This window comes from Crocodylus siamensis, chromosome 13 (assembly GCF_052110815.1).
Source record: "Crocodylus siamensis isolate JL-2025a chromosome 13, ASM5211081v1, whole genome shotgun sequence".
Taxonomy (NCBI): Eukaryota; Metazoa; Chordata; order Crocodylia; family Crocodylidae; genus Crocodylus; species Crocodylus siamensis.
Window position 1 is genome coordinate 28,716,619 of NC_143407.1, and position 27,979 is coordinate 28,744,597.

Sequence of the window (27,979 nt, forward strand, 5' to 3'; positions counted from 1 at the left end):
AACTGCAAACCCCTGAAATACTGCGAAAGGGCAATTAGGACTCATAGTAGAGATGCTAGCTTAGAACAACAAGATTTTTGCAAAAAAAAAAAAAAATCTTTAATTGCAAGCTTTCAGGCACAAACACCCTTCATCAGGCCTTGGAGAAAAGATTGTAAAAGTTCTCCTGGGCAGAAATGGAAGTTCACTTCTCGCAGGATTTCACAGAGGAGTCAAGAGATGGAAAATTCCTCCGGGCAGTCGGTGCAGAGCGGGTGTGGACCCCCTTCCCTCCTGCCGTCTTCTCCACGGGCGAGCACGAGCGCAGGCCCCGCCCACGTGCGCAGCGGGGCGCGGCCGGCTCCGGAATGCGCCGGGGTAGGGCGCGCGGTGACGTCACCGCTGCTCCGCGCCCCTCCCAGTCGCCAGCTGTCACCGCGGGGGGCGTGATCGGAAGTGACGCAAGGGCCGCCGTGTGCGCAGGCGCAGCGGGGGGAGGGGCGCGCGGGGCCCGGCCGAGGGGACCCGTCTGCGCCGCGGCGGCCGCGGAGGTGAGTGGGGCCGGGGCCGGGGCCGGGTCGTCGGAATCCCCCGCCTTTCTCCCGCACCGGGGTGAGCTGGTGCTGCAGCCCCGTCCGCCTCCCTCGTGAGGGGCGGAGCGGAGTCAGTGCTTCACGGTCGCCGTCGGGCCGGCCTGGCAGACCGCTGCTGCTTAGGAGTCTAGGCTGAGCCGGCCGGTGCCTCTTGGGGCGGGGGGACGGAGTTTTCACAAATAGCATCTAAAATAGCAGGAAATAGATTGTTTTCTGCCCAAAATTTAGCCTTAACCCCCGCTCCAAGCCGTCCCCCCAAAAAAACAAACCAATCAGAGGTCATGGGCAGAGGTGATCTCTTGTATTAGACCAACAAGATTTTTGCACAATGAAATTCATTAATTGCAAGCTTCTGGAGCACAAACGTGTGCGCATGTGTGTGTGCATGTATATATATGTATATGTGTGTGTGTGTACGTATAATTCTAAGTTGTTGTTTTTTTGACGCCCATCCATAGTTTTCAGTACTTGCTTCTCCCCCCCCCCCAAAACACAACAAAACAAAACAAAAACAGATGTTGATCCATTTTGATTCAGATACTTCCTTCTTGGAAAGAGAAGTCCTGGACAAACGCAGCGACTGAGAACGGTTGCAAAAAGACGGCGTATTCACCTTGTCAGTGTACATGGATTCTGTTTGCTTTTTTTTTCATTTCTTTTAATGCCACACATATTCCCAGCTCTATTTCATGTTCATGTTTTAGACTGAAAAAAAAACATCAGAACATCTTCACGACCAGAACTTTGCATAAGGCTAAATTAAGTTATTAAAAATGGGTCGGGCGTCGGAGAAAAGATTGCAGAAGTTCTTTTCGGTTAGAAATGAAAGTTCAAATAGGATTTCACAGGATTTGCAAAAAGCTTGTTGGTCTAATAAAAGATATCACCTCTGTCCATGAGCCCCAATTGTTTTTTCCTCTAGACCAATACAGCTACAACCGGGATGTGTGATCCCAAAAAGCCATGCCAGTGCTCTGAAGTAATATAACCACAGATCTGAAAAATGAAGTCCTCTGTTTAAGCACAGAGCAAGCGTACTTCGCTTTTGGGCAGCTGCAGTGCAAGTCGGTACCTGCAGTTGCTGCCTGCCTGCTTCAGATCAGACCCTCCCAGGTTGTGCAGCCCAGCCCTTCAAAACCAGTTTGGTGCAACCCTGCGCACTTGCAGCTTCAGCTGGTTTTCCTAACAAGGTTGCCAGTTGCAGGGGTGGCTTTTGTAGCGCAAGCAGATGTGAGTCCTGGACTGGGAACCTCTGCTGATGTGGGCCAAAACTGAACTGATTTTGAGATGGAAAAGTGAAGTCTTCATCCTCAGTTTTCAAGTGATTTTTAACACTTGGATTATTCTGACAGGCTTTTGGGAAGTTACTCATTCAAAGTCAGTATTTCCAAGGGATAAATACAACTTCCTTAAAGTCAAGTTGGCTGCGTAAAACCTTTCAAGCTGTTATTTTTCCCCAAGCAAGTTGTTAGAATTCTGCAGAGGGTTCACCCAGACTGCAAGATGCTTTTGACCCAGAGGAAGTATGGCAAATGTTGATATACCGAAAGGGTCTAGATTAAGTTTTAAATATGTCCAAGGGAAGCTGATGGCAGTTGTTAGAAGTTAAAAATTGTTATCATATTGTAGTATTTAATACATTTGAATGCTTTCAAGCATAGATGAAGTGGCATTATTTCAGAGCATTTATAGTGCCATATTTAGGGGCACTTGTTCTCTCTTAAATACTTAAGCATTGCTGTTGACCGAGAATGGTATCCATCCTGATCTTAGAGATCCTTAGTGATCCATTTTAATAACTTAATTTAGGTTTATGCGAAGTCCTGGTCATTAAGATTCTTTGAAATGTTTTTTTAGTCTGAATCATTAACATTAAATATAGCTGGGAACATTTTGTGGAATTAAAAGAAAAAAGCTAACAGAATCAACGTACACATAGGTGAATATGCAATATTTTTGTAATGTTCGTGGTTTCTAAAGTGCTCTTTCTCTTTCCAAGAAGGAAGTATGTTAATTAAAATGGATATACATCTGATCTGGGGGAAAGGAGAACACTGAAAACTATGGATAGGTGCTTTAAAATGTAATCACAAATTACTGGACTCACAAGGACTTTTCAAAGTCCATATTCAGTCTTAGGAATTATGTAACAGTCTGTCTATCATTTGCCATAAAGTCCTTTATTATGCCTGTTCTTCTTGTCATTATTGTACTTCTTATGACCTAAGTCATCAGACTGTCACATAAAACCATGCTTGTGAAGTGCCATGAGTATCAAGGCAGGTGCAAGTAAGCATAATGCTTCAGGATTTGAGTTTTGAATGAGACTATTTTACTTTGTATTCAACTGAGGAACTGATATTTTTATTTTTAGCTTTATACTTAACATCAAGAATGTAATAATGAGATTGCATTCAGCAGTCCTGAAGCTTGTAGATAACAGTTATAAAATGTAATGGTGAATTGCTTGAATTTCTCTGAGCACACCAGGTAGTGCGATTCATTTGGTGCAGGTTAAAAGAACTGATTGTGTGAGACTTGAAGGTAAAGATGCCTTGGAATAGTTAATCCATTAACTTTATTTTTGATCCTTATGATGGAAATTAGTATTCATCACTACATATGGTATCTGAGACCTTGACGCGGACAAATTTAAATTGTAGTTCAAATTTGCAGCATCGGTACTGGAAAGTGGGTAGTGCTTTAAGTGTAACTGAAATCTTTCTTTAGAACTGGAATAAATAATAAATTAGGTTTACTAGGAATTGTGAGGCCTCATAGCCAGCCAGTACGTTGGAAGTAAGCTAAAAATGTTACAAGGGGATATAACTTCCTGTGTCAAGTATTACTAAATCATATGTTGCCATTGCATTTCCACATTATTGAAAGGATTGCAAACTGATCTGGGATTATTTTAAAACAGTAGTTGGAGCAAAAGTATGGATTTTGAATGAAAGATAAAATAGTTCTCTTCTTGATTAATATGCATTTGATGATAAGTAATAGTATGTTAGGAAATAAACATTGTTGCTGTTTATCTAATTACTTAATCAACCACTCCTTAAAACTTATATTAGGGGTTAATACGGTGCTGGGGTAGGACAAAACAGGTAGTTGTATTACTAGGTTGCTGATTTCATATTTGCTATGTATGATTTGATCTAAGTCATCTAGCCCCTCCTTGCCCTGTGAAAGAACTTAACTTCTAGGTTTTTCCCAAGTTCATACTAATTACATGATTGAACACTTAGTGTTAGGTTTGTGTATGAATTATGAGTGCTTGAGCATTTGCATGACTCACTCATATGCCATGCAGTTTCTTGGCTTGCTTTTCTGAATGAATATTTTCATTCAGTAGTAAAATAGTAGACTGTCTGACTAGCTAATTCCATCTCAAATGCTAACTTGTAGTATTTTAATTAAAGACAATTACTGGAGGATTTTTTGACTACTTGAAGACACTGAAATGATGACATTGCTCTTTCCCATGGGAGTAGTTGCTGAGATTATCTTTCTTCATTTTGGCAATTTTGGTTCCCTTGCATCTTGGTGTATCTGGAGGTATATCATTTTTCCCTTGTATGCAGTGATTAATTTGTGAAAACTGTCCACCATCACTTTAGCATTAGTTCAGCTCCACATTGCTGGCCATACGGCCATGTCCAGGTGAGCATGGCCATGTGATATGTGATGTGCACACCCATCTGTGGTGCCACATACCGCACATTCAGGTATTGCCTGCGCTACTACCTTGCAGTCTGGGGGCAGGGTTTTGACCCCTGGAGATCCAGGAGTCAAAAAAACCTGCACAGGAAAAAAGCAGGGTCACACACGTTGAGCCGCCAGCCAGGCTCCAAGCTGCAGAAGCAATGCGGCTGCAGCTTCCCCAGCCCCCAGGATCCCAGGTAAGGCTGCTGGGGTCAGCACAGTTACTGGCCCCAGCCTCCCCTACCCCATCTGAGGTAAGAGGCACAAGGTGTCCTGCTGCTGATTGTCCCCAGGGAACCAAATATCCATGCTTATCTAAACACAACTTATGAGCGCTAGCGTAGATTGACTGCTGGTGCTTACTCTGTTGTGTTATCTAGTCTAGTCATCTGGCTTAGGTGGGATTTGACAGTTTCTTAACAAAAGGTAGTGAAGGCTTTTCTAAACTAGCACTACCTCTCTCTACTCTACAAATTGTGGGTGATATATGTGGGTGTGGTAGGCTTTTTGATTTAAGATGCAGCTTTATAGAAGAAGCAATGTGATCTGTTTTATAGTTACATGTATGGTTTTAAAGTGTCAAAAGTACATTTTGAACTAGTGGAGGTCCCACCTGAAACCCTTCTCATGTTATGTGACTCTAATCTGCCATTCTGTCACTAGTAAGTATGTGAAGAAACAGCTCATTATTTATCATATGTGTATGCAGTCTTCCTTGGTTTCTCTTCCTTGTGCGAGTTTTAAAATGTTAAAATGCCAGAGCCATTATAATGAATTGGTTTAAATGTTTTTGCATCAGGCATTCAGAATTGTTTCAGAATAAGTTTGCTGATTATTTCTAATGGAAGGATTAACATAGTAGTAAGGGGTTAATAGTGCTGTGGGGATTTAGATCAAGGAAATGTAGGATTTGATCAGAGCTGCTTAATGGAATCGACATGGGTTGTCTCTAAGGAACATGATAGAAGCCAAGAGAATACTTTTAAAACTGCTTCTTTCTGGAGAGACAGAGAAACTGGAAGAGGGATTCAGGAGTTCATAGACAAATGTGCCAGGCCTCATGGTGTTTTTTTGCTGTTTCGAGTTGCCAGTATTAAAGGCTAAGGTACACTCTTAGCCTTCTCTTCTGCTAACCTCTTATGTTTGAAGTCCATATGCATCTAAAAATAGGAAACCTTTTGTTTCAATCTGTGTAACTTTGATACCACTGTTGGCTCTCCTGCATTCCTATACAGACCGTATGCCACCATCGTCAGCATGTATGCCCTGACTCTTGATGCTGCTGAAACCAAGGAGGAATTTGATGCCCACTCTGACCAAGTCCTTTCTGACATTGTGGAGGGAGATGGACTTATTCTTCTTGGTGATTTCAGTGCTAGAGATGGAAGGGACTCTAACCTCTGAAACAAAACCATTGGCAAAAAAGGAGTAGGAAAGGTCAACTCCAGTGTCATTATCGTCTTGACCAAATGTGCAGAACATGGACTCGCCATCCCCCACACAGTTTCACCAGAAAAACAGGAACAAGACCTCATGACAGCACTCAGGATCTAAACATCAGCACCTGATTGACTGTGTCATTGTCCATGCCTAGGATTGCAAACATGTCCACATCACCCATACTGTGCTAGGAGTTGACGATTGCTGGAGTTATCACTGACTCATCCACTTGGTTATCTCATTCAGACTGGCTCCTAAACAACAGCTGCAGCAGAATAAAAGCCTATGGAAGATCAGTATTGAAGGACTTGAGGACCCAAGCAAGCAACACCCTCCTGCAGTGCCTGAATGAGAAACTGGTGAATTCCAGTAAATGATGATGGGGAAATGTCAGCAGCTTGTGGGGTGCCCTCAAGGCCACTGTCATCAGTGCCTATGAAGAGACACTTGGATTCCAGAAAACATCAGGATGGGCTCGATGAGAACGACCAGGAGATTCAAGAGTCGATCGACTGCAAGCGCAAGCCCATCAACTCCGAGCAAAAGAAATTGAACCTTTTTTTTGGCTTGTTGGAGAGTCAAAGGAGGATCCATGATATGAAGAACAAATGGGGGGAAGACGAGGCTAAGGAGATTCAACATCTTGCTGACGTCCATGATAGGCATGGTTTCTTTAGTGCCATCAAAGCTGCAGTAATTGAAGCCCTGTACTGTTTACATGCAGCTCAGATTTTGACTATATGCCAGTTACAACTGACGATCGTATATCAAGAGGTACTGTCAGGCAGAGGTGCTGCTGAGGGTTTGTTTTTGTTTTTTAATTACTCAAACTTCTGTATCACCTTAATGTGCCTGTTAAGTATTGTTTGGCTCTTTTTGATGAAAGTACAGTGGTGTGCTACTTGCAATATTCTCATGCGTAAGTAAAGTTCAAAGTGAAAGAGCTTTGGGTGGCAGGGAAGAGTAATGCTGTGGAGTTTTCGATTGGTACCAAAGTAGCAAGCATGTCATTTAGTGATATTGTGTTTAGTCTGAAGTTTATAAATAGTTGCCTATGGTCTCACTAAACAAATGTTGTGGCAGGGGGAGAAGGGAGAAAATTTACAGTAAGTAAATATGTCTTTTCTACCTTGTTTATTTCACCTTCCTTTGTGTATTGGTATTTCATTGTCTTTGTGTACTGGCATGTATCATCACTGTTCCCTTTTTTTCCTTGAACTCAAGAAAAGAAGAGAAAAAAAGGCACTATATGAAATACAAAGCCAGTTCCCAGTTGCACCACAAAGTTATGATACAGTTATTTGGACATTTTGTTATATGTATAACTGTCTGGACTCAGAAAAGCTGCACAACTGGGCTCTTCCATCTGTAGAGATTTTTGGCAGTGTAGCTGCCTGATTATACCTGTTGAACAACCCATGTGCATTTGCAGCACTTGGGGTATTGTACAAATGCAAGTGGCTATGACTTGTAATTGGAACAGTGCAGAATGATGTAGCTGTCTCTAATACGTAGTTTTTCTCAGTGTGCTTATCAGAGTACTCAAGACAGTAAATACTTGGTCTCTTTCCTTTCCAATCCCAAACTGGCATAGCAAAAGTAAGCTATGATGCCTGGCACTGTTATTTTTCATTCAGATGCTCCTGAGTAAACCGTACCTATGCCCATGGTGATCTGGTACATTTGTTTTGACTCTCTTGCAATGTATATGAAGGCTTGAAGGAGACCTTGAAGCCTGGCTGCATCACAGAGAGGGCCTTGATGTAAAAAGAAAGTTGTAAGATCAGCTCTGAGCATGGCATAAGGGGAAAAAAATGATTAATTTAAAAATCAGCTTTTTAAAAACATAAAAACTCCACTTCCTTGATGATACTTAAAATGTAGCTCAGTATGGTGTGCCTTGATATAACTGATCTTGGGTTCCCTGGGGAGGCCAGGACAGTCCAGCAGCAGCTTGAAGGGAAGCTCTTTATTATGGCATTTGCTGGGAGGGCATAGGAGGTTGAAGTTTCTGCCTTCACAGCACTTGTGCTGCTGCTGCATGTTCAGAGCAGACCTAATGGAAATGTACCAGAGATGTTTACACCTTTGCAACAGAGATGCAGTGCCTCTCAGGTCCTGAGCTACTCGAGGAGTGTGCATGAAGAGTACTGGGTACCTGACATAGGATGGCTGGGTAGCATCAGTGGATTGTACCATTGTGACCTTACACCACTTCATTCTTCTTCATGGTCCTCTGCTGCTTCATGATTACGTTTTGACCTGAGTGCTTCCATTACCTGAAGACAAGGAGGAATCTTTCTTGTGTTTCCCTTTGATATCTCATTGCTCAGGCAGCAGGGAAGCTGCCTGGAACGCTGTTTGCATCTCCAATGTCCGTGCAAGTTGAACTGCTTTTTCCCATTGCGCTGAGTCATCATCTAAAAATGAGCTTCAGGCAGCCATTGCTTTTGTGCAGTATGTTCATCCAAATACAAGTAAAGGGCCCAGTTGTGCAGATGTAGTAGAGGAATAATCTTGGAACTCAAAATGGTAGCTTTAAAAACAAACAAACCCCAAAACAAAAAAACCCCCACTGTGATCTCTTTGACCTTCAGGCACCCAGCCCCAGTAATAATCTTTTCCTAGGAATGGCAGTAGATTTGTATAATGTAGCAGTTCAGTTGTGCTCTTTATTTTATTAAATGGATAGTTGATTTCTTGAGATGGAAAACTAACTTCACATAAAGGTGGATATGCAGAAAAACTGGCTTGGCTACAGATCATTTTCATTATAAATGAAATTGTGGGGGGCGGGAGAAGAATAAAAAATGAAGACAAAGTAAGAAGAATCTGTCTTCCCTTGAAGTGTGGCAGGCAGTATGTTCCTATTGATTCAGGGTGACCTCTTTAGTTCCTGGATCCAAAAAACTAACTGTAATTTGAGCTGTTTAAAGGAAGGGAGAAAAGGGAACAGTTTAGTATTTCAGTGGCTTGGTGCTGGATAGTACCCTTTATGTTTCTCCAGAGAGAGGGGAGAACACAGAGGGGTCTGACTTTCTAGCCTTTTTTCCTACATAAGACTCTCTCAACTAGAGGCTCAACTTGCTAGTTTTAAATCCAAATTGTTAAGATTCTGGTTCTGATGTGGTAAAAAATGTTTGCAGTGTATGGCAAAAGTTCAGTATACACAGGAGGACAGGTTTATCTGAATTGGTGAACTTTTGAGTTTCAGAAAATTGTGGGAGGCTTTGAGCCACTGTAGTAGCAACTTGGATATAGAGGTAGAAGCTTTCTGAAGACGGTAGCAATGATGGAGGTTTGTAATCGCGTGGCTCTTTGTTCTGCTTCCCTCATTTTCCTAGACTGTTTCATTGGAGTCTCAAGCATTGCTTCCCCTTTTTAGCAGAAGAAACTTAAGTTTCTGCTTCTAGTCATGACAATCATTCCCAAATTTTCTTGTCTTATAATGTTTGGGGTCTGATGCGAGTTGGCAGCTTGGAATGGTCAAGGAGAACTGATTTAAAACTCCTGTTATAAAAACGTTCCACATAAAATCTTGCCTGAAAGATTCTAGTAGCTAACAAAGGTAACAGCTTTTCTTGAAAGCTGATTCTTTCTTTTAACAAGGAACGGTTGTGGGAAGCAGTCAGCTGGCAAATGAAAATGGCGCAGATAAAATTATTGCTCGTGCAGTTTGAAAACCCATGCTTGGTTAAGAGAAGCCTCTTCAGTGGGATAGTCTAAAGGCAGCTGTCCTGTTCCAGACTTTTGTATGAAACTTTAGTTAATTGCTACATGTTTAGGAAGTGGCTTTGGTAATTGGTGAACAGAATTTGCAGAATTATTCCAGGCTTTCACTACCCCTATTTTGTTGACTTCAGTTAGTTCCTCTGTGCAACATTAACATAAGTTTATTTGTAGAGTTAAGAGGGAAGAGAAAGGAGACGGTCTTCATGTTTCACTTTTATTGTTGTGTTACTCAATAAGCTTGATAGCATGCCCATTTCTGTAATGTAAAGTCCAAGTTGAGTAAATGCAGTTATTTTTGGTTACATGTGAAATAGCTTTGTCTACTCATTAGCTAAATGGTTGCCTGTTAAGTGCAGGAGTCTCAGCTGGATGGTGCTAATTTATTGCGATAATTTGTTGCTCTCCCAAAACCAAAACAAAATGAGGAAGGGAGTCCAAACATGAACATTTTTAAGATTAGACCCCTAAACTGACTCTTGTTTAGAGTAAGTTGCTTTCATTGTGTCCGAACTCATGGTAGAGGTGATATCTTTTCTTAGACCAACTAGGTTTTGGCCAAAACATGTCTTTAATTGCAAGCTTTCGGGCACAAACACACTTCTTCAGGCATAGGAGAAAAGACCGTAAAAATCTAGTTGGTCTAAGAAAAGATATCACCTCTGCCACAAGTTCTGATTCCTTTTGTCTCTAGACCAATACAGCTACAACATGGATACCTTTCATTCTGTGTAACTTTAAATATATTTCCTTAGCCATCAGGGAAATAATTTAGCCTGGGTCAAAATGCCTGTCATCTCCCTTGCCATCAAACATTGTGAAGTGATGACATTTACTTTCATGTGTTTGTCACTGGTAATGTGGTAATACAGGGGAAAAAATGTATTTCTTCTGCAGTTGAATGGTGCTGTTAAATAACTAGTGATTTGAAGGTCATTGAAGACATTTTGTGTGAATGCTTGTTAGTTATGTGCTTATGTAGTTTGCCCACAATTGAGTGTGAGCAGCTGCTCTTGAGTGTTTGTTTGGTAGCCACACGTACTGGGAGCTAGAAGAGCTATTTAAACTAAAGGGAGAAGAACAAATGAGCATAGTTGGCTGTGAATAAATTTTAAGATGCAAATTAGAAGATTTCTACACATCGAAAGAGTGAGGTTCTGAAACTGCTTCTCAGTAGGAGTAATGGGGGGCAGAAACAGTAATGGGTTTTCTGACATCGGAGATGGATCAGTTTAGGTAACAGATTGTAGGCCAGAGTTTCCTGCAGGGGTTTGACTAGGGTTTGACAAAAGGTTCTGACTTTTTGGTTGCAGTCTGCATGGGTGGGTGTTTTGGTTCAAACCACAAGGGTTGTTCAAACCACAAGGGTTGTTTTGCCATAGGCAGCAATCTTTAGTACATAGTTGCTTAGATTTAATGTCATAAGCAATTCTGCACTGGACTTGAACCAAACAGTTTAAATTGGAGTAAGTCATTCAGATTGGAAAACTGCTGGCAGCTGTTGGAAAGGTAGCTAGCTGCTCCATCATTGTGAAAAACAAAGACAAGCAGGTATCCTACCAGACCAAGTAAATTAGCACTGTTGTTTCCAGTCTGGAGGGTTGAGACTGCCTAAATCCTTTAAAAACAAAAAACCAAAACAACCGAGTATCATCATCAAATATGCTTGAATTTTTCTTGTTAAAGGTAGCCTCAAAATTCAGCCAAATGTCACTGACATTTGGCTGAAGGTGCAGCTGTCTGAGACCATGTCTGTAGAAAGAATGTATCTCTATAAAGTAGCTGTTTTCAAACATAAAAGCAATTAGGGAGGTACAAGTGTTAACATGACCATGTACTAATATGCAGCAAAGAATACTTGTTCTCTGAGATGATGACTTCCTGGTTTCACTCTTTAACCTAACTTTGGGTTTAGACTGGGCTTGTCTCTGATTTCAAAAATAATAATGTAATAAAGATAGTTTGTTTGATCCTCTACCACCTTGTGCAGTCACTTTCAGCCAGTTATTCCTTGGTGGAAATGGAATGTTCTTCTTTGGTAGCATTTTACCCTGCAGGCTGATGCATTTATACAAGGGGGGGAGTGAAAAATCAGGCCTGCTCTTTAAATAGCTGTCTTGCATGTTGCCCTTTAGGTTAACCAAAGTTGTGCAAATTGTGTAAATCCTGTTGTGTTTTGCTACTGCCTGGTGACAAGCCCAGTAGTTGCAGGTGTTCTCAAAGTGGAAGAAGCTGTTTCCCTTGTGATTAAAACGTAGGGTAGCTTGTGTATAATGGAACAAATTCATTCTTTAAAATATTTGCACTTCATTGTAACACAGGCATCGATTTTCTTTAGCAGTCTGTTAGCAAGTTTTTCTCTCTCTTACCCTTTTCTCTTTCAGCAGGAAGAAAATGAACCTAAAATCTGAACGCAGAGGAATTCATGTTGATCAGTCAGAGCTGCTATGCAAGAAAGGATGTGGTTACTATGGGAACCCAGCCTGGCAGGGCTTCTGCTCCAAGTGTTGGAGAGAGGAATATCATAAGGCCCGGCAGAAACAGATTCAAGAAGACTGGGAGCTGGCAGAGCGGTAAAGACCCTCTTCGTTTCTTGCCCATGTGAAGTAGGATGGCTTTCTCAAACGTTCCTGCGTTCCAGTTTGACTCCTCCTTGCTCTGGTCGTCTTCAGTAAGACACTTGGTGGAGGAGAGAAAAAAAGGAAAACAGATTTCTTATGTCTAGACAGGCATTGTTTGTAACCTTTTCTGGCATAACTTAGAAGGGCCTCGCAGTGTGGAGACTAGGAGGAGCTAAAGAACAGTAGATACTTGTTAAGTGCCTAATCTAAACAAAAAATCTCTTGTTCATGAGCTGTTCAGTTTGGCAGGCTAGAAAGGACAGTTTTTAGTTCAAATAAAATCCTTTTTTTCCCTTTCTTTTTTTTCCCCTGAGACCAATTAAATTATAATTATACTTTATTGTTTAATTTTTTTTTGTCCTACCTCTATTTTTAAGGCAAAAGGCAGATGTTGTCGGTCACTGGCAATCACATTTTATCTAATGTAGAACATATGACCATCAATGTTCTTGGGTTTTACCAGTAGTTAACATCCTGTTTCAGTTTTAGATATTTACTTTTCTAGTTGATGAAAGTATCCATCTTGTTTGCTAATTCCCTGATCCCAAAGATTTTGTATTGAATTAAAAAAAATATTTTAAAAAGAAAATGTGTTTTCTTTACTGCATAGTTGCAGAGGCATTTTATATTTGCTACCTGTCACTAAGACAGGGTTCTTTCAAAGGTGAGTATCATGACATCTCTGGAATTTGCCACATCCTGCAGATGTTCCTGTGTGCCATGCAAAGGGGCACTGTAATTAGCTGTTTCATCATGGTTTTTGGCATAGATAAAAAGAATCAACTGCTGAAAGGGGCAGGTAGGAAATGTAATATTTATTTTAGAGCAGTGTCCAAGCACCGCTGATGAGAGAATCTTTTCTAAGAAGGCACTACTCAGCGGGAAGGGACAAACCTCAGTGGTTTAGTGCAGTAAATGCACGGCACTTTAGAGCCGGAGTGCCAAAAACACCCGAACCCTGACCCACACCTAGACTTAGCATGCTAGGGGCAGACTGCAGGGGAGCTTCAAGGGGCCTGATCAGCTAGCAGCAGCTACGCATGTACCTCCAGGTGGATGGAGGGGCAGAGGCCATAGTTGTGCTGCCCTGGTCCCTTCCTTGCCCTGCGCCTTGAGGCGTGCGTGCAGTTGCCACTGGCACGGAGCCAGTGTCGGGTCTCTGGAGTCCAGTGCACTTGTTTTCAGCCTTTCAGTTGCCTGCCACAGCTGGCCCTTGTTCTGCACAGTTGTGGCAGGCAGCTGGCAGGCTGCACACAGCTGTACCGGGCTCCAGAGCACTGACACTAGCTCTGGTGGCAGCAACTGCACCAGGAGGATGCCAAGGGGTAGGAGGGGGGAGGCTGGGCGTTGCTGCCAGCCACAAAGCCTAGGCTGCTTGTAGCAGGCCTTGTAGCCTCCTAGCCACATGCCTTGAGCAGCCAGGGCTTGGCTGTGGCGTGCTGAGCAGAATGGTCTCATGTGCCCTGCATATGCTCTGGCACGTGTTCTGAGGGTTGCTGACCCCTGCTTTAGAGCATAAGTAAAATACAGTTCCTGCCTCGGGGATTATAACTACAGGGACAAGCTGTAGCCCAGCCTCGGCAGTTGCGTGGAGTTTCAGGAAAAGTAAGCCAGCCTCTCTCTTGTCGTGCATGGACTATGCAAATGTTGAAGGCTGCACAGGAAAAAAGGTGTCCGCTGAAGAGTTAGTATGTGTACCTCTTCTTTGCAGTTTATGTAGGTTAGAAGGATAAATTTCAATCCAACTAAAACACCAGCCAGTCTAGCTTTAAGAAATGGGCTTTGCCAGGCCTAGAAGGAAATTGTAAGGCTCCTTGTGACTCCCATTATGCTCTTAGGGAAGTATATTTGTGTGCTGTGTCATTTATTCAAAGCAAAGTTCTGGCTTGACCTTAAATAAGATAAGTGTAACAGGAGGAAGGTGTAGGGGTTGCAGGCAACTGAAACAGAGGAAGGATTACTTGAAGATTAAGAAACTTTTTCAGGAACTAAGACATTGTAAGGTAGATGAAGATGGTGACAGTACAAAGCATAACTTTGACAGAAGCTGTGAAACTCTGAATGGAAGTAGGTGATGAAGAGAATAGTGAAACTATAAAAATATAAGCGGAAGTGAAAGCATAAAGGGGGTAAGATTATATGGTACTTCATTAGTGAGGAATTAATGTGATAAAGCAGTAAATCAAGATATTCATGGCAAAGTTTACAGGAGAGGAAGATGACTGTGGCAAAGATTTTGTGACAGATAGTACAGTCAGGCAGGAAACAGTTACACTGATGCCTGTACTAGGATAAGCAGGAGAGCAGACATTTGGTAGAAGCAGATACAAGTGGTACAGAAAAGAATTGGATAACTCTGTAGGGACCCTGTTGATAGGTAGGATAGTGGCTAAATTAACTTAAACCTTGAAGCTAACCAGGAAAAAAGAACCTAAATTCCTTTAATTCTAGGCTTCAGCGTGAAGAGGAAGAAGCCTTTGCCAGCAGTCATAGCACACAAGGGGCACAGTCTCTCACCTTTTCCAAGTTTGAGGAAAAGAAAACCAATGAAAAGACACGTAAGGTGACTACAGTGAAGAAGTTCTTTAGTGCTTCTTCCAGGACAGGAGCCAAGAAGGGTAATCACCTTTATCTTTTTTTTATTCATAACCATTCTGTACAGTGTCTCCCTTGTTATGGATTAGTAATATCAAAACAAAAAATAATGTCAACCTAAATCGTGTGCTCAAAAGGCCAGAGTGGTATTTATACAGGGGGAAAAATGATGGTTAGACTTTTCCAAGATTGTTGCGATAGCAGTGGTTGGGTTGAAGGGCTTTGTCTCTGATGACAGGTTCTGGCTGGGATCAGTGATCAGCTGTACATACTTTGATGCAACTGCAGGGGAGCACTACAAATGAAAATAGGATCCTAAGATGCACTGATGTCTATATGTGCAAATGCTGTGATAAAGCAGCAAACGACACCTCATGCTGTGATGAAGCAGCAAATGACACCTCATAATTCTAAAAACGACAAATAATTTTGTCAAGAAAATAGGAGTCTGTCAACGATGTCTTTTAAAGGAAAAAAATTATTGTAACAAACCTTGTGTAATACAGCATCTTTAAAAACAGAAAAGCAGCGTCTGGAGGAGTTTCATGTTTGTTCAGATGTAGAGCCTGCTTGAAAAGGAGGAGGAAAAATGGCCCTGGTGCCTTGCATGGCAATAGCTTGCATGTTTTGTGCGCTTTGGCTTGGGCACTGAATTGTTATGTGAAAGCTTGACTCTGAAGGGGGAACTCCAGAAAGCTTAGCTTCAATCACCTGTATGTTTTCATGCTACAGAACGGTGACATTGCTGGGCCTTGGCTTTGGTGACACTGCATATTTTCTTGAAAATAAAATATACTTTGCTTTCACGTTGGAGTGTGTGCTTCTCAGTGCATGAATGCCAGCTGGCTACACAAAAAAAGCATTACATCACTGAATGTCTTAATTCCTTGCCCTTGATCTAGAACAGCAGCACTCATTCTTTGTTTTCCATGTGTGGTTTGTTTGTTTGTTTTGTTTTAATTTTTTTGTACCCTTCGCCTTGTCACTTGACACTCTTGCTCTTGGTGTCTTGCTTGCTTTTGCATTTATTCCAGTGGCTCAAGAGAAAAACCTTAAGCAAGGACAGCTTGGGAGGGAGCGCAATGCTGATAACATTCTCAGGGACTTGAAGGAGATATTTACTCCCTCCTGGGAGCTGGCTTCCCCTACTGAAGGTAATGCAGCGCAGTGTGAGCGAGCTGTCTGCCTTTTTAGTAAGCTTGTTTAGTTGGGCTTTGCAAAATCTAAACTAGGGTTGTGCCAACTGGAACTTATCCCACTGAATATGAGAGTGACCAGAAAAACGAATCGGTGTGTGAATTCCAAACCAATATGTATCAGAACTCGTGGTAGAGGTGTGATATCTTTTATTAGACCAACTAGGTGTTTGCAAAGAAAGTCTTTAATTGCAAGCTTTCAGGCACAAGCACCTTTCTGCAGGCCAATATGTCGCATTTAGAGAGAGAAATAAAACTTAAGTGCTTTTGACTTCCATCTTCACACAATCCTTCAGGAATAGAGTGATAAAAGCCTCCGCCACATACCTCTTTTTTTTCTGTGTTCTTTTTTTTCTTTTCTTTTTTTTTTGTCTTTGAAAAAATGGTTCCAGCTCTGCCTTGATTCAGAGCAGAATCTTTGAAATTTAACACTGTTAGAAATGTAGCTCCAGTTTGTATATTTTTTTTCTAATAACTATAACTAGAACATATCTTCAAATGGTTTGCTCTTCCTGGTCTATGCAACTCTCTGCCTTGAAGACAGAATGTATATCTTGCCATATCTACTCTGAAGGACAGCAAGAAAAAAGAAGATAATTTTAATCTCTCTTGTTCTAAAGCTTTGCTGTACCATGGTATTTGGCAATCTGATATGTTCTGGTCTCTAAAGAAATTCTTAAGACTCAGTGTCTTTATTTTGCAGCTTATCCATCACAAACATGTTTTTGTATAATATAAAAAAATGCTTTTTGTGTGTTTACCTCTTTGACTTCAGTCCAAGTAATGGCACAACCATAGTGTGAAGTAACTGATATGCTGATGTTCTGCTGTGGTACCTATTACCCCAAGTAGAAATGATTAGAAAAGATTTCATTACAAATGATGTTTATGCTCCTTAAAAATAGTCCATTCTTTCCTCAACTCTTGGCTGCCTTCTGTATTGTGCTGGCATATCTTTGTGACTAGGCTCTTCCTAACCTGTGCAAGTGGGCTTTTCCTTTTCTGTAACTAACTTTTCTAAGTAGGTAGGTATGCTTAGTTGTAACTCAGTAAGTATTAGCCAAGTGTACTGAAGTTTGCTATTGATGCTGTTTTTCAAAATGTACCATGCAATGAACAATCTGCAGTAAGCTGTCTTAAAGATCTTGGTACTGAGAGTAGCAAAGTTCCTTAAGTAATAATGTTTTATTATGTTTTCTCATGGTGTATTGCTACTTTAAGAATGAGTAACCTTTTTGTGAAGATTGAGAGCTTTCATTGGCTCTCTCTCTCTCTCTCTTTTTTTTTAACCCCACATTGTGCCTTTATACAGAGATAGGCCATTGACATTTGAGTCAAGTTTTTACTACGGTAGTTACAAAAGGATTCAAAAGGGGGGAAAAAAACTTGTGTTTCTTAAACAAAAGCAGCAGGATGAGTCATTTTTATGGATATTCAGTAAAATTTCATAGGAATTAATGGATGATAGACTTCGGATTAATATGTTTTGAATGCTGAAGAAAACCAACGGCTAACATTTTATGCTAACAGTCTTAAAATAATACATGTGTATAATGTACAGCAAATACCTCTTCAAAATGAATGAGCATCCTGTTTAAGATGCATTTTCTGTACCAACTGTTTGTATACTGTTAAACGTATTTGTTATCTACTAGACCATAGAACAGTAGGCTTGATCATCATGTAGACCAGTCTCCAAACTTTTTTGATCGCGCACCCCTATCAGTAAAAAAATTTTTGAGCGTGCCCCCCCCAATATATGTATATTTATATAAATGGAAATAGAAGTTCTAATATTTTCTTTGCGCACCCCAGTGGATCATCTTGCGCACCCCCTGGGGTGCCTGCACCCCACTTTGGAGACCACTGATGTAGACATTGATCTTCTGCTTTGAACTTTCTGGTATGAAGATTTTAAGTCTTAAAAGATCCTGTATAGGTGAAAATGAATGGTTTTACCTTTTTTATATTGATCACAACAAACCATTCAAATACTTGATCCATATGGACAGTAGAGAGTAAAACTTGACATTACTGCATTAATAGTAATGGTGCCTAACTAAATTTCCATCTTTAGAAGATTGTATTGCTAGGAGCAGACCTGAAGAATTTCAGTTTGGCTAATTCATGCCTGGTGTTCAACCCTGTTAAAATTCCTGAAGCTGCACACCATAAATGCATTTATTGTAATATCTTAAACGTTGGAGATAATTGCATTGAATAGTAAATCAAAATATATAAATACACCTACTTCTTTGAAAGATTCTTCTTCTCTTTGATTTTTGAAGTCCTGCATGTATGACTATTGAAATAATGTGTTCTTTGTTCTGCATGTTTAAAAATGTGTTTGTTTGGGTTGTAGATATGCTTATATCATGCTGATTAAGAACGTTTTCATGTTTTTCTGTCTCTTCGCTTCTTGCTTTTCATCATGTTCATTTGAATCACCTTACATTCAATCCTTCATTTTCAACAGTGTTGGCTGGCAAATTGAGAGGTGGGTGTGAACTTGGGTGGGGAAGATCATATCAAGTTTGTATATGTATCTTGTATTTTGTGTATTGTATAAAGTTCATCTTTTCCAGAAGACAAAACATGCTTATGTTAATATATACCTGTATAGCTTTGTGAACTTGTCCTGTGTTTAAACCAAAAAAAAAAATACTGAATGTTCCTACCCCCTGTTGGGCAGCAAACAAGTTTCTGAACACAGATAAGGTGTTTCTACTCTTGATTGGAACCCAAGGCCAGATTCCCATCTACACTAAGGTTCCTTATACTGCTCTGGCAAAAAAAGGCCTTTAAGTGAACATATAAATACAACTTACATGCACTTTAAGGCTCCTTATAGCATTTTGAGAGTGCAGATGGACTACTCACGTAACTACAAATCTGGCTGTGCGTATTTGTCATTTCCCAGTTGAATAGTCAGTTTTTATGGTTGCCCTTAATGATGTTCAGCATTTCACTGTTAATGCCATTCAAAAAAGTGGAATATTTATCTTTATAAACCGTAATAAAAATTCAAATTGGGCTTTTGTCTTGCTGTAATTGATATGATGCTCTGACCAGCCAGCTTAACCTGTTGTTTTTAAATTTTCCCAGCAGAGATTCAGGAAGCTAAGGCTCCTAGCCCTTCCATAAACAGGCAAGCCAGCATTGAGACAGATCGAGTGTCCAAAGAGTTTATAGAGTTTCTCAAGACCTATCATAAACCTGGTCAAGATATTTACAAGCAGTGCAAAATGTTTCTGGAAGCAATGCATCACAAAAGGGTAGGTGTGTTGAGTGCGTTGTATAAATGATAGTTAAAACAAGTGACTTGAAACCCAAAAGGGTCAGTCAGCGGTGCTGTCTAATTTCTTCAGTTATGAACATGTATACTTTTAAGACTTGTGTATAATTACAGGCTGTTGCAAAAACGTACTGCATTTTTTACGCAGTTGTTGCCTCTACATACCTTCTAATGGTAGAGGCGGAGAAGGATAAGGTTATAATCTTATTCAGCCTTGTTTTTCATTGTCCTTGTTGCCTGGGTTATCATAGAAAAAGTTCTTCATGTTTGTGTAGTCGTATATCTTCTGTTTGTTCTGAATTAATTGTGCATAAACCTCATGATGTAAAGTAGGTTTCAGAGTACTTATTTAACATAGATGTTCTTTCTCTAAGTGTAAGAAAGCAGTTCTGAAAAATAATATAAAGCTCATGTCTATGAGAAAAGAATAAAGAGGGCAAATTACTTTGTAAGTTCAAATGTTTCAGGAAGCTATATTCATTTGGCTACAAACAGTCAAAATGTGAATTTTGTCAATTCCAGGAAAAACTCCTTGTGGATACAGGGTGCCTAACTGTTGTTGATATAGTGAGGCATACTCAAATCCAGATTACTTGCATTCAGGTTTTTTGTTTTAACTTTTTGTTTTGTATTTATGGGTAGAATAAGATGGGGAGGGGGAGCTGACTGTTTTAATGCTCTGCTCCTCCAAAGCTGTCTGTTTTCAGGGAAATGTTATAGCACTAGCGCCATCTACAGCAGAAGTGATAAAACATTCAGTACTTCATGCTATTTTTGTTTTCTTCTATTTAGCAAAAGCAGTGGGGCTTGATCTTCAGGCTGCATGGGCTAGCCAAGTGGCATAGGGGCTGTCTGGGTCAGATCAGGCCCTGTGCTGCCCATCTGGGCTCCCTGCTACCCTGCGCTCTCAGCCTAGCACACAAGACCACAATATCCAGGCCGTGAGGCTCCTTCCAGGTCTGGAAAAACCTGACAGTAGGGGAACAGCAGTAGGCCCCCATCACTTCCCCCCCCTTCAAATTCTCGGACATGCAAGGTGTCTTGTGGGCTGGATGATATCACCCTGTGGGCGAGGCGTGGAGCACTACTGAGCTATATGGCAGTGCAAATGGCAAATGATGTTTAAAATCTTCACTATTTCTATTATGTTTTCCTGCCTCTTTCTCACAAGTCAGTTTTAGAAAAAATAAGATTTTTATAGTGGTCTTTATTTTGTATGAAAGCTGTAATGAGCTTGCTATTTTAAATGCTGTCAGATCATGATGCTGATGCCTTAGCTTTCCTGTACTATTTGTAATGCCCCATTTTGGCATTGTGACTAGTATGCTTAAATGTTTAGTCACCTCTTCAAGTATGCCTGATTATCTCATTCAAGCAGTTTGCTCTTGGCACATGCAGAACTTATGTGTGTTCCTAATTCCCATTGACTTGTAAATGTGTCCTTCGGCCCTATTAAAGTTAAATGTATTTAAATGCTTTGTTCAGCTGTGATCCAGTTTTAAGAAATAATGTTTTTTTGTGTTTCGTTTTCTTTAGTATTCCAAAGTTACTGCCACTGCATTTTCTGTTATGTCGCCATTTCAAATTATTAAAAATATTAACATAGTTAAGTGTTGCAGCTCCTCTGGTGGGTTGCTGAGTACTGTTTCTATTTTATAAATGAGAAAATTAAAGTGCAGCAAGATCAAGTGACTTTCTTTAGGTCATACAACCCACACTCTGAGCACAAGTTCCATCTTTCCACTCGTTGATTTTTTTCATAGTTTTCTGCAGTATAAATACTCACTTGTCTTTTAATTGAAATGTTGAGGTAATGTTTATGCTGCTTTCTTGGTTCAAATTAGTCTTCAATGTTAGAGACAAAGTGACACACCCAAATGTGTTGCTTACGATGAATTTGTGTTCTATAGTTCTGTTGCTGATGTTAGACCTTTTCTGTGAAAGGATAAGTAGGTGACTTACATTCCCTTTACAGTTGGTGTGATACTGTTGCCTTTCACTTACGGTCAGTCTTCTTTTGTAGGAATTAAGTATTGAGGAACAATCTGAATGTGCCCAAGACTTCTATCAAAATGTAGCAGAGAAATTACAGACCCGTTGGAAAGGTAGCAGGAATTTCTTTTTCTTGTGTTGTTGCTGAGACAGTATAATTTTGGAGGGAGGGCTGCTTGCATCATCCATCAGACCAAACATCTGAGCCCTCATGAGACTTAATATTTAATAGTCAGTGCTATATTTAGAGTTCCTCCCAGCAATAGTACTGCACTTAAAGTCCTGCAATTCTAAAACCTGTAAGACTAGAGAAAGCAGGAAAAAAACAAACTATTGTATTCCACCAGTGCATTATGTGTGGAAGTAGCACACCTTAGCTGTGATACCACAGAAGGACAGGGGAAGTAAATGGTCAGAGTTATAAAAACAGCAGAGACCTAAATGGGCCTGCAAAGGCAACTCTCCTAAAACTAAGAGTTTTATTCCTTAACCTATCGTGAGTGTGTCACGTACATCTAATTTATTTCTGTGGCATTCTTGATGCTTGAAATAGGATGCCATGAGAATATAGTTCAACACCCACCATCATGTAATTACTCTTAAACATGAGACCTTCTTTGACTCCAAATAGTTGCACAGAGGTGGAAACGTGTAGAAAGTTCAAAATGCCCGGAGCTCCATCCATGTCACAAAAATACCTCTGAGTTTAACCAAGGTTAAAATTCATAAGGAAGAATGTACATCTCGTCCCAGTTCCATAGAGCTAACGGTAGGAAGCATACCTTCATTCCTAGCCTAGTAACAAGTCCACATGCTTTGGCTCCCCAGAGGCAGGCACTTAACAGCTGACAGCAAAGTACATTCGTTTTTCTTGTTAAGATATTTAACAAGGGGCACATCATCCTTTCAGGGTCCTAAATGAGGTTTCTTAACCAAAATACTAAGCCTCTCTTCAAAGGGACAGTTCTGTTTACTCACCAGTTTCACACTTTGCTGTGCACCTGAACGTGTCCTTATCTTGCAACATCTACGCTCTCCTTTCTTCCACTAAGCAGGATTAAAGCATTAAGTTTTGAACATCAATTTTTACTGAACTTAAGAATATTTGCCTAGCTTTGCTGCTGCTGTGGTCAGATGCAGGGAATTTCTTGAGTTTAGTCTGACTTGGTGATTGTGGCTGACTAGCGTGAAGTCTTCAAGCAATCCAGTGGTTCCTTTAACAGTTAACCATTTAAATTACCATGTTCTGGTGGGTGGGTTTGTTACTTTTCAGTGTCCCCTGAAAGAGTGGAAAAAGCAATGGATCAGATTGAAAAATACATCATGACTCGACTGTATAAATATGTGTTCTGCCCTGAAACAACAGATGATGAGAAGAAGGATCTTGTTGTGCAAAGGAGAATCAGGTAAGTGTTTCTGTTCTGAAATAATCTAGAAATCTGAAGTCATGAAATGAATCAAGGCTGCCAATAATAAAAGCAGCATTCTGTATGCAAGAGCGTCAAGCTTATTAACCAAAGGGACTGATGGATTGCTTCCATTATCAAAAAGACTTTAAAAGGTATTAACTCCGCTGGGTAAACTACTCGTGCAATCTTCTCGTACTTGTTGCCAAGAAAACTATACCTATTATCATTACTATGCAACAACATTGTTTTCCTAGTGGGACAAAATATATTTGATAACAGGATTATTGCCTCTTAGCAGAACACACCTCATATGTTATATGGTAACTAAAGTTGCTAGCAGTATCTGTTGCAACTGATCCCAAGTCATCGTTGCAAGTGTGAGTAGTGTACATTCTCAGCAAATTTGTTTCTCTTTGTAGGGCTTTACACTGGGTTACGCCTCAGATGTTGTGCGTTCCTGTCAACGAGGAAATTCCGGAAGTCTCTGATATGGTTGTGAAAGCAATTACAGGTATTTGACGAGAAATGAGCTATTATAAGTCAGTGCTTTGAAGACATTGAGCACAACTATCTGCTTTTTCATAGAGCTTGTTTCCTGCTTTAAACAAGTATCTGCTGTCCTGAATATTATATGCTTTATTATTAAGATAAATTAATTTTTTGCAGATGAATGAATCTTGCTCCTGAAATTTGCCTTTGGTTCATTGGTAGTGTAAGAAGTGGGTATGCTGTTAAGCCCATGGTTCCATTAAGCAGAAAGAGGTAGTTACCTGTGTTAGGATGAAGTCATCTCTACTTTGCTTTCTCTTTATGTGTAAGAGTAGTCCCATTCTTGCTGAATCAGGACCTCGCAGAGTGCCTGTCAGCAGGTTTGCCTGATATTTTCACTGTGTACATTGGCAACTAATAAGATCAGGCACATCCTTTGGTTCATATTTCAAGAGATTCCAGGGAGCACAGCTTCTGTTGTTGAGTTACCTGTTAAAAATGGCTTGCATTAGGGTGGACTTAAACCACAAACAGGCTAATGGTATTTTTATCCTCCATATTTAGAAACCTTCCTATACCAAAGCCAAAAGTGTAGCCACCAGTAGTATAGACCTGCTCTCTGACTCCCTGTGCTACTTGCATTCAAATATCAGTTACAGAGGTCTCTTATCTGCCTTCCTGTGGTGTAAGGGTCTGGCCTGGCCCCTCCCAGAGGTGGGTTCAGTTTTTGAATTTCCAACAGGCTACTTGTATGGCTTTGGGAGTTTGCCATCTGTAAAATAGGAATGTTTTTCCACCTTGCTGTTGTGAGAATAAATTCATAACGTTTTTTGGGGTGCTCTGAAATTAGCAACATAGCTTTGATGTGGTATCAAGTGTAGTACAAATTGAAAACCAAAGTAGGGTAACCAGGGAACTATTATACATAGATTTGCTAAAAAGAGAGTCTGATATGTAGATCAATTAATTCAAGGTTCTTATCTTACAGATATTATTGAAATGGATTCAAAGCGAGTTCCCCGTGATAAATTAGCATGCATCACCAAATGCAGCAAACATATATTTAATGCTATAAAAATCACAAAAAATGAGCCAGCTTCTGCTGATGACTTCTTACCAACGCTTATATACATCGTTCTGAAGGGAAACCCACCCCGTCTGCAGTCAAACATCCAGTATATAACCCGCTTCTGTAATCCAAGCAGGTTAATGACAGGAGAAGATGGCTACTACTTTACCAATCTGGTAAGCACAAGAACAGTAGTGATGCTGTACACTAAAAAGTTATTTCCTGTTTGAGTAAGGTGGTCCCAGGAGAGGTGAAGATTTTTTAATATTGCAGGAAGGAAAAAAAGTCTAGTCGTTCCTCTTATGAAGTGCTGCCTTGCTGTTCGCAAGCTGTAATGCCTCCTTTCATATCTTCTCTGCTTTTCTTTTCCCTTTCAAGGTTGGGTGAACCACACAGCTCTGGTTTCCTTCTAGTACTAAAAACTGTTCAGGGCTTGATTCTGACCTATCCTCTGCCCACTTGCATTCTTAAGTTTTTTATTTTGTAAGGAAGTAAAAAATAAATAAATAAGGCTTGTTTTGATTTACAGGAACCTCTTTAAAAAATTGAGAAAAGAGGAAGTGCCAATATGTAACAATATTGAGAGGCTGTCCCGAGTGCCAGACTACTCTTGAGGCTTGATTATGCAACCATTGTATATGCGGAGTTTCCATTCAAGTCTGTGTGTGTTTATCATGACAGTTCTGCAGGATCAAGCCGTTGTGCTCGAAAGGGACAATATTCTGCAAGTCTGAGGAAGTGGGATTCCTTGGGCTGAACAAAACTAGGAGTTGGGCTGGAATTTGTCCAGCTATAAAGGAAAATATTATTTTTATTAAACCATACTTAAGGCTTAGTTTGAATCATACATGTTCTTTTCAAGAGGGGGTCATTATTTTTACTTGAGATGCATCTCTCCATACTTACTTTCTCAGAAATGGATTGAATAGTGTAGCATGAACTTATGCCATAGTGTGATGAACTGTCCTGGAATTGATGCATGCATCCTTTTGTTTTACTATACTATGCTTTAAACTACTGTCCAGCTTCAAAATACAGTGACCCACTAGTTGCACTAAAACTTCTTCATTTAGTCATATGTATAGTTGGCCTCTACAGCTGAGATCTGATGAGCTGATTGGATTTTGTATTGCTGTCATTTGCTCTTTCTATTTCTTAAAGTAAGTTACTTTCATAATTGTGTTTCTCCTCACTGCTGTTTGATGCCTGTTGGATTTTTTTGAGCAGAGAGGGGGTCGAAGGAAGAGGTTTGTTTGCTTCTGGGTGGGGTGTTTTTTTTGGTGGTTTTTTGGTGGTTTTTTTTTTAGCAGGGCACGTAGAGGGGCTTCTGAGGACAGTGACGGATTAATGTGTGGTGATCTACTGAACCATGAAACTTGCAATCCGGTTGTTTAAGTAACACCCAAAGAAAAAGACCGGCATGCTATAGGTTACATCTTGTAAAATACAGCCTGCGGTAACACTTACTCTCTTCTATTTCTAGTGCTGTGCAGTGGCCTTCATTGAAAAGCTAGATGCTCAGTCTTTGAATTTGAGCCAGGAGGATTTTGATCGCTACATGTCTGGCCAGACGTCCCCGAAGAAGCAGGAATCTGAAAATTGGTCACCTGATGTATGCCTTGGTGTTAAGCAAATGTATAAGAACTTAGATCTCCTATCTCAGTTGAATGAGAGACAGGAAAGAATTGTCAGTGAAGCCAAGAAACTTGAGAGAGACCTCATTGATTGGACTGATGGGATTACCAAGGAAGTTCAAGATATTGTTGAGAAATATCCATTGGAGATTAAACCAAAAAATCAAGCCTTAGCAGCTATTGACTCTGAAAATGTGGAGAATGACAAGCTGCCCCCACCATTGCAGCCTCAGGTTTATGCTGGATAATAAATGATCAGTATTCACTCCAGAAGGAATCCTTTCCATCCCCTGTTACTACAGCTGCTTGAAAAGGGGAATAAATTCAAGGCAAAATATCAAATAAGTTTAAATCAGTACATTTTTAAAGGTACAGGGTTTTTGTTTTGTGTGTAATAAACTATTTATTTTAGTCAGAGTAGGTTTCTATTAGGCTTTTGTGGTTTTTCAAGTGAATTTAAATTTTCTACACAAGCCAGTGTAATTTTTAAGCAACACTAGTCCGTTGACAACTTTTTTTCCTGAAAGCTTCCTTCTCAGCATGCCCTTATGCATTTTAAATTTAAGTTAAACCGATTATTTAAAAAAAAAAAAAAAAAAGCAGAAATGGAAAGGTACCAATGTTAGTATGAGAATTAATTCTATAGTTGTAAAGATGAAAGCTATATTGTATAATATGTAGAATTGTAAATAGGTTTAAAAAGTTTAATGTTGCAACTTTGCATGGTATCTTGTGTAATTGGTACAAAACAATATATGTCTCTTTTTAGCACCTTCTTAGTTGAATAATTTCACAGGAAGCGGGCAAGTAACTCTTAATACATATCAGTAGGCTTGATGGTAAAGAGTAGCTAGAGGGAAAATCTTTCTTCAGTTAAGATTTGAAAGCTTAACAGTGTCAGAAGTTGTACAAACTTGACAATATCATAGTATTCTTAATCTTCAGAATCATTCTTTCTAAAAGCCTTGTGGCATCTAAATATTTTTAAGCATTTAGCCCTGTTTTGTCCAGTAGATGCAGGCATTTTTCAAAAGGTTTTGAGGCAAGTTTTAAAAGGGGAGGAAAATAATAAAAAAATTTGTACAGACTTGAAACACTGATAGAGGAAAATGGCTCAGGAGTTGGGTCAGTGGTAAGACTTCTTTTTCTGGTAGTGTGCCTATAACTTGCCATCTTTTGCTGATGGGTCATGCTTTGCCTGCCTCTGGACAGTCCAGGTATGCATCATACATTCATATTTTACAGGCTGCTTTACTGAGAGCTTTGGCCTTTAACGGCAAGAAAGAGCACATTAATTTTTTACAAAATTGCACTATTCTGGGCTTCAGCAAGAGGTTTTTTTGAGTGATGAAAGTGAACAAGCTACGCCTCTGAGCAACAAGTTGGTTAATACAATTAATTACTTCATGAAAGCTTTACATCATTGTTGTACCCTTCCATGTGAAGAATAATCTAATGGTTTACTCTTCTGAAAATGTAACCTTACAGTATAATTTTTTATTCCAATGAAACATTTTATATAACTTCTAGTAAATCTAGTCTGCTGTGTCTTGTTTGCCTACTTATGATATTTCATGTTTTCCGAAGATACTTTCCTTTGCTTGGGCTGTTGTTAGCCAACATTAAATTTTACCATCAAGGGGAAGAGTTACCTACCTCTTCACGGTATTCCACTGCTTTAAAAATGCAGACACTTCACAATTTGCACTGCAATAATTTCAGACCAAAACTGTGATTTGTCCTATTTTTAACTGTCAAATTGATGTATTTAACCTTTTGAACTATGCATTCCTAGTGTTTCAGAGGTAGTTAGGAACTCACAGTTCCCTGCAGAGATGAAGCAGTGATTTAATCAGCTGATCACAGGAAATTACTTCAAGAATAGTTAGTGTATCTTGACTCTTAGACTGTTTAAGACTTGATCAGTGGTTGCAGTGCTCAATGCTGCCAAGTCTCTTTTCTTTACATACACTAGGTGCTAATTCTAATATCCAGGTACCATTGTTTCTTTCGTTTAAAAAAAAAAAAAACCCAACAAACTTTTAGCGACTGTATAAATTGCTGTGTTAAATAAAACCATGTACATAATGCCCTTGTTAATGACTTCTTCAAAAATTCCTCTTGGCTTTTACTGTAATGTTGATTTAGGGTTTAATATACATTGTATTTATATTTTTCTTCATATTTGTAGAGGGGGAGAAATCTAAGCCTTTCAAGTACTGTATTTGTT

At 40.0% G+C, this 27,979-nt stretch overlaps 1 protein-coding gene across 13 annotated transcripts; it reads left to right on the forward strand.

Moving 5' to 3' along the window:
- Positions 1-443: 443 nt before the first annotated feature.
- On the forward strand, positions 444-27,837 carry RABGEF1 (RAB guanine nucleotide exchange factor 1). 13 transcript variants are annotated; one of them, XM_090025325.1, is made up of 12 exons: positions 454-530; positions 5,516-6,522; positions 11,834-12,022; positions 14,522-14,688; positions 15,700-15,819; positions 18,338-18,358; positions 18,967-19,136; positions 21,180-21,261; positions 22,422-22,554; positions 22,977-23,068; positions 24,035-24,291; positions 25,599-27,837. In XM_090025325.1, the coding sequence occupies exons 3-12, from the start codon at positions 11,844-11,846 to the stop codon at positions 25,995-25,997; spliced, it is 1,620 nt and encodes a 539-aa protein (XP_089881451.1). In that variant the 5' UTR covers positions 454-530; positions 5,516-6,522; positions 11,834-11,843; the 3' UTR covers positions 25,998-27,837. The 13 variants fall into 13 exon arrangements, with proteins under 13 accessions (XP_089881446.1, XP_089881452.1, XP_089881454.1 ...); XM_090025323.1 differs by having other exon boundaries at positions 11,837-12,022; XM_090025321.1 differs by having other exon boundaries at positions 5,516-6,494.
- Positions 27,838-27,979: the final 142 nt, after the last annotated feature.

Excerpts from the sequence above, each read along its gene's own strand:
- RABGEF1 (XM_090025320.1), top strand. The coding sequence starts at position 11,844 with ATGAACCTAAAATCTGAACGCAGAGGAATTCATGTTGATCAGTCAGAG. Across the intron at positions 12,023-14,521 it reads GACTGGGAGCTGGCAGAGCG|GCTTCAGCGTGAAGAGGAAG; the intron begins GTAAAGACCCTC and ends CTTTAATTCTAG. Across the intron at positions 18,359-18,966 it reads GTTGGCTGGCAAATTGAGAG|CAGAGATTCAGGAAGCTAAG; the intron begins GTGGGTGTGAAC and ends AAATTTTCCCAG.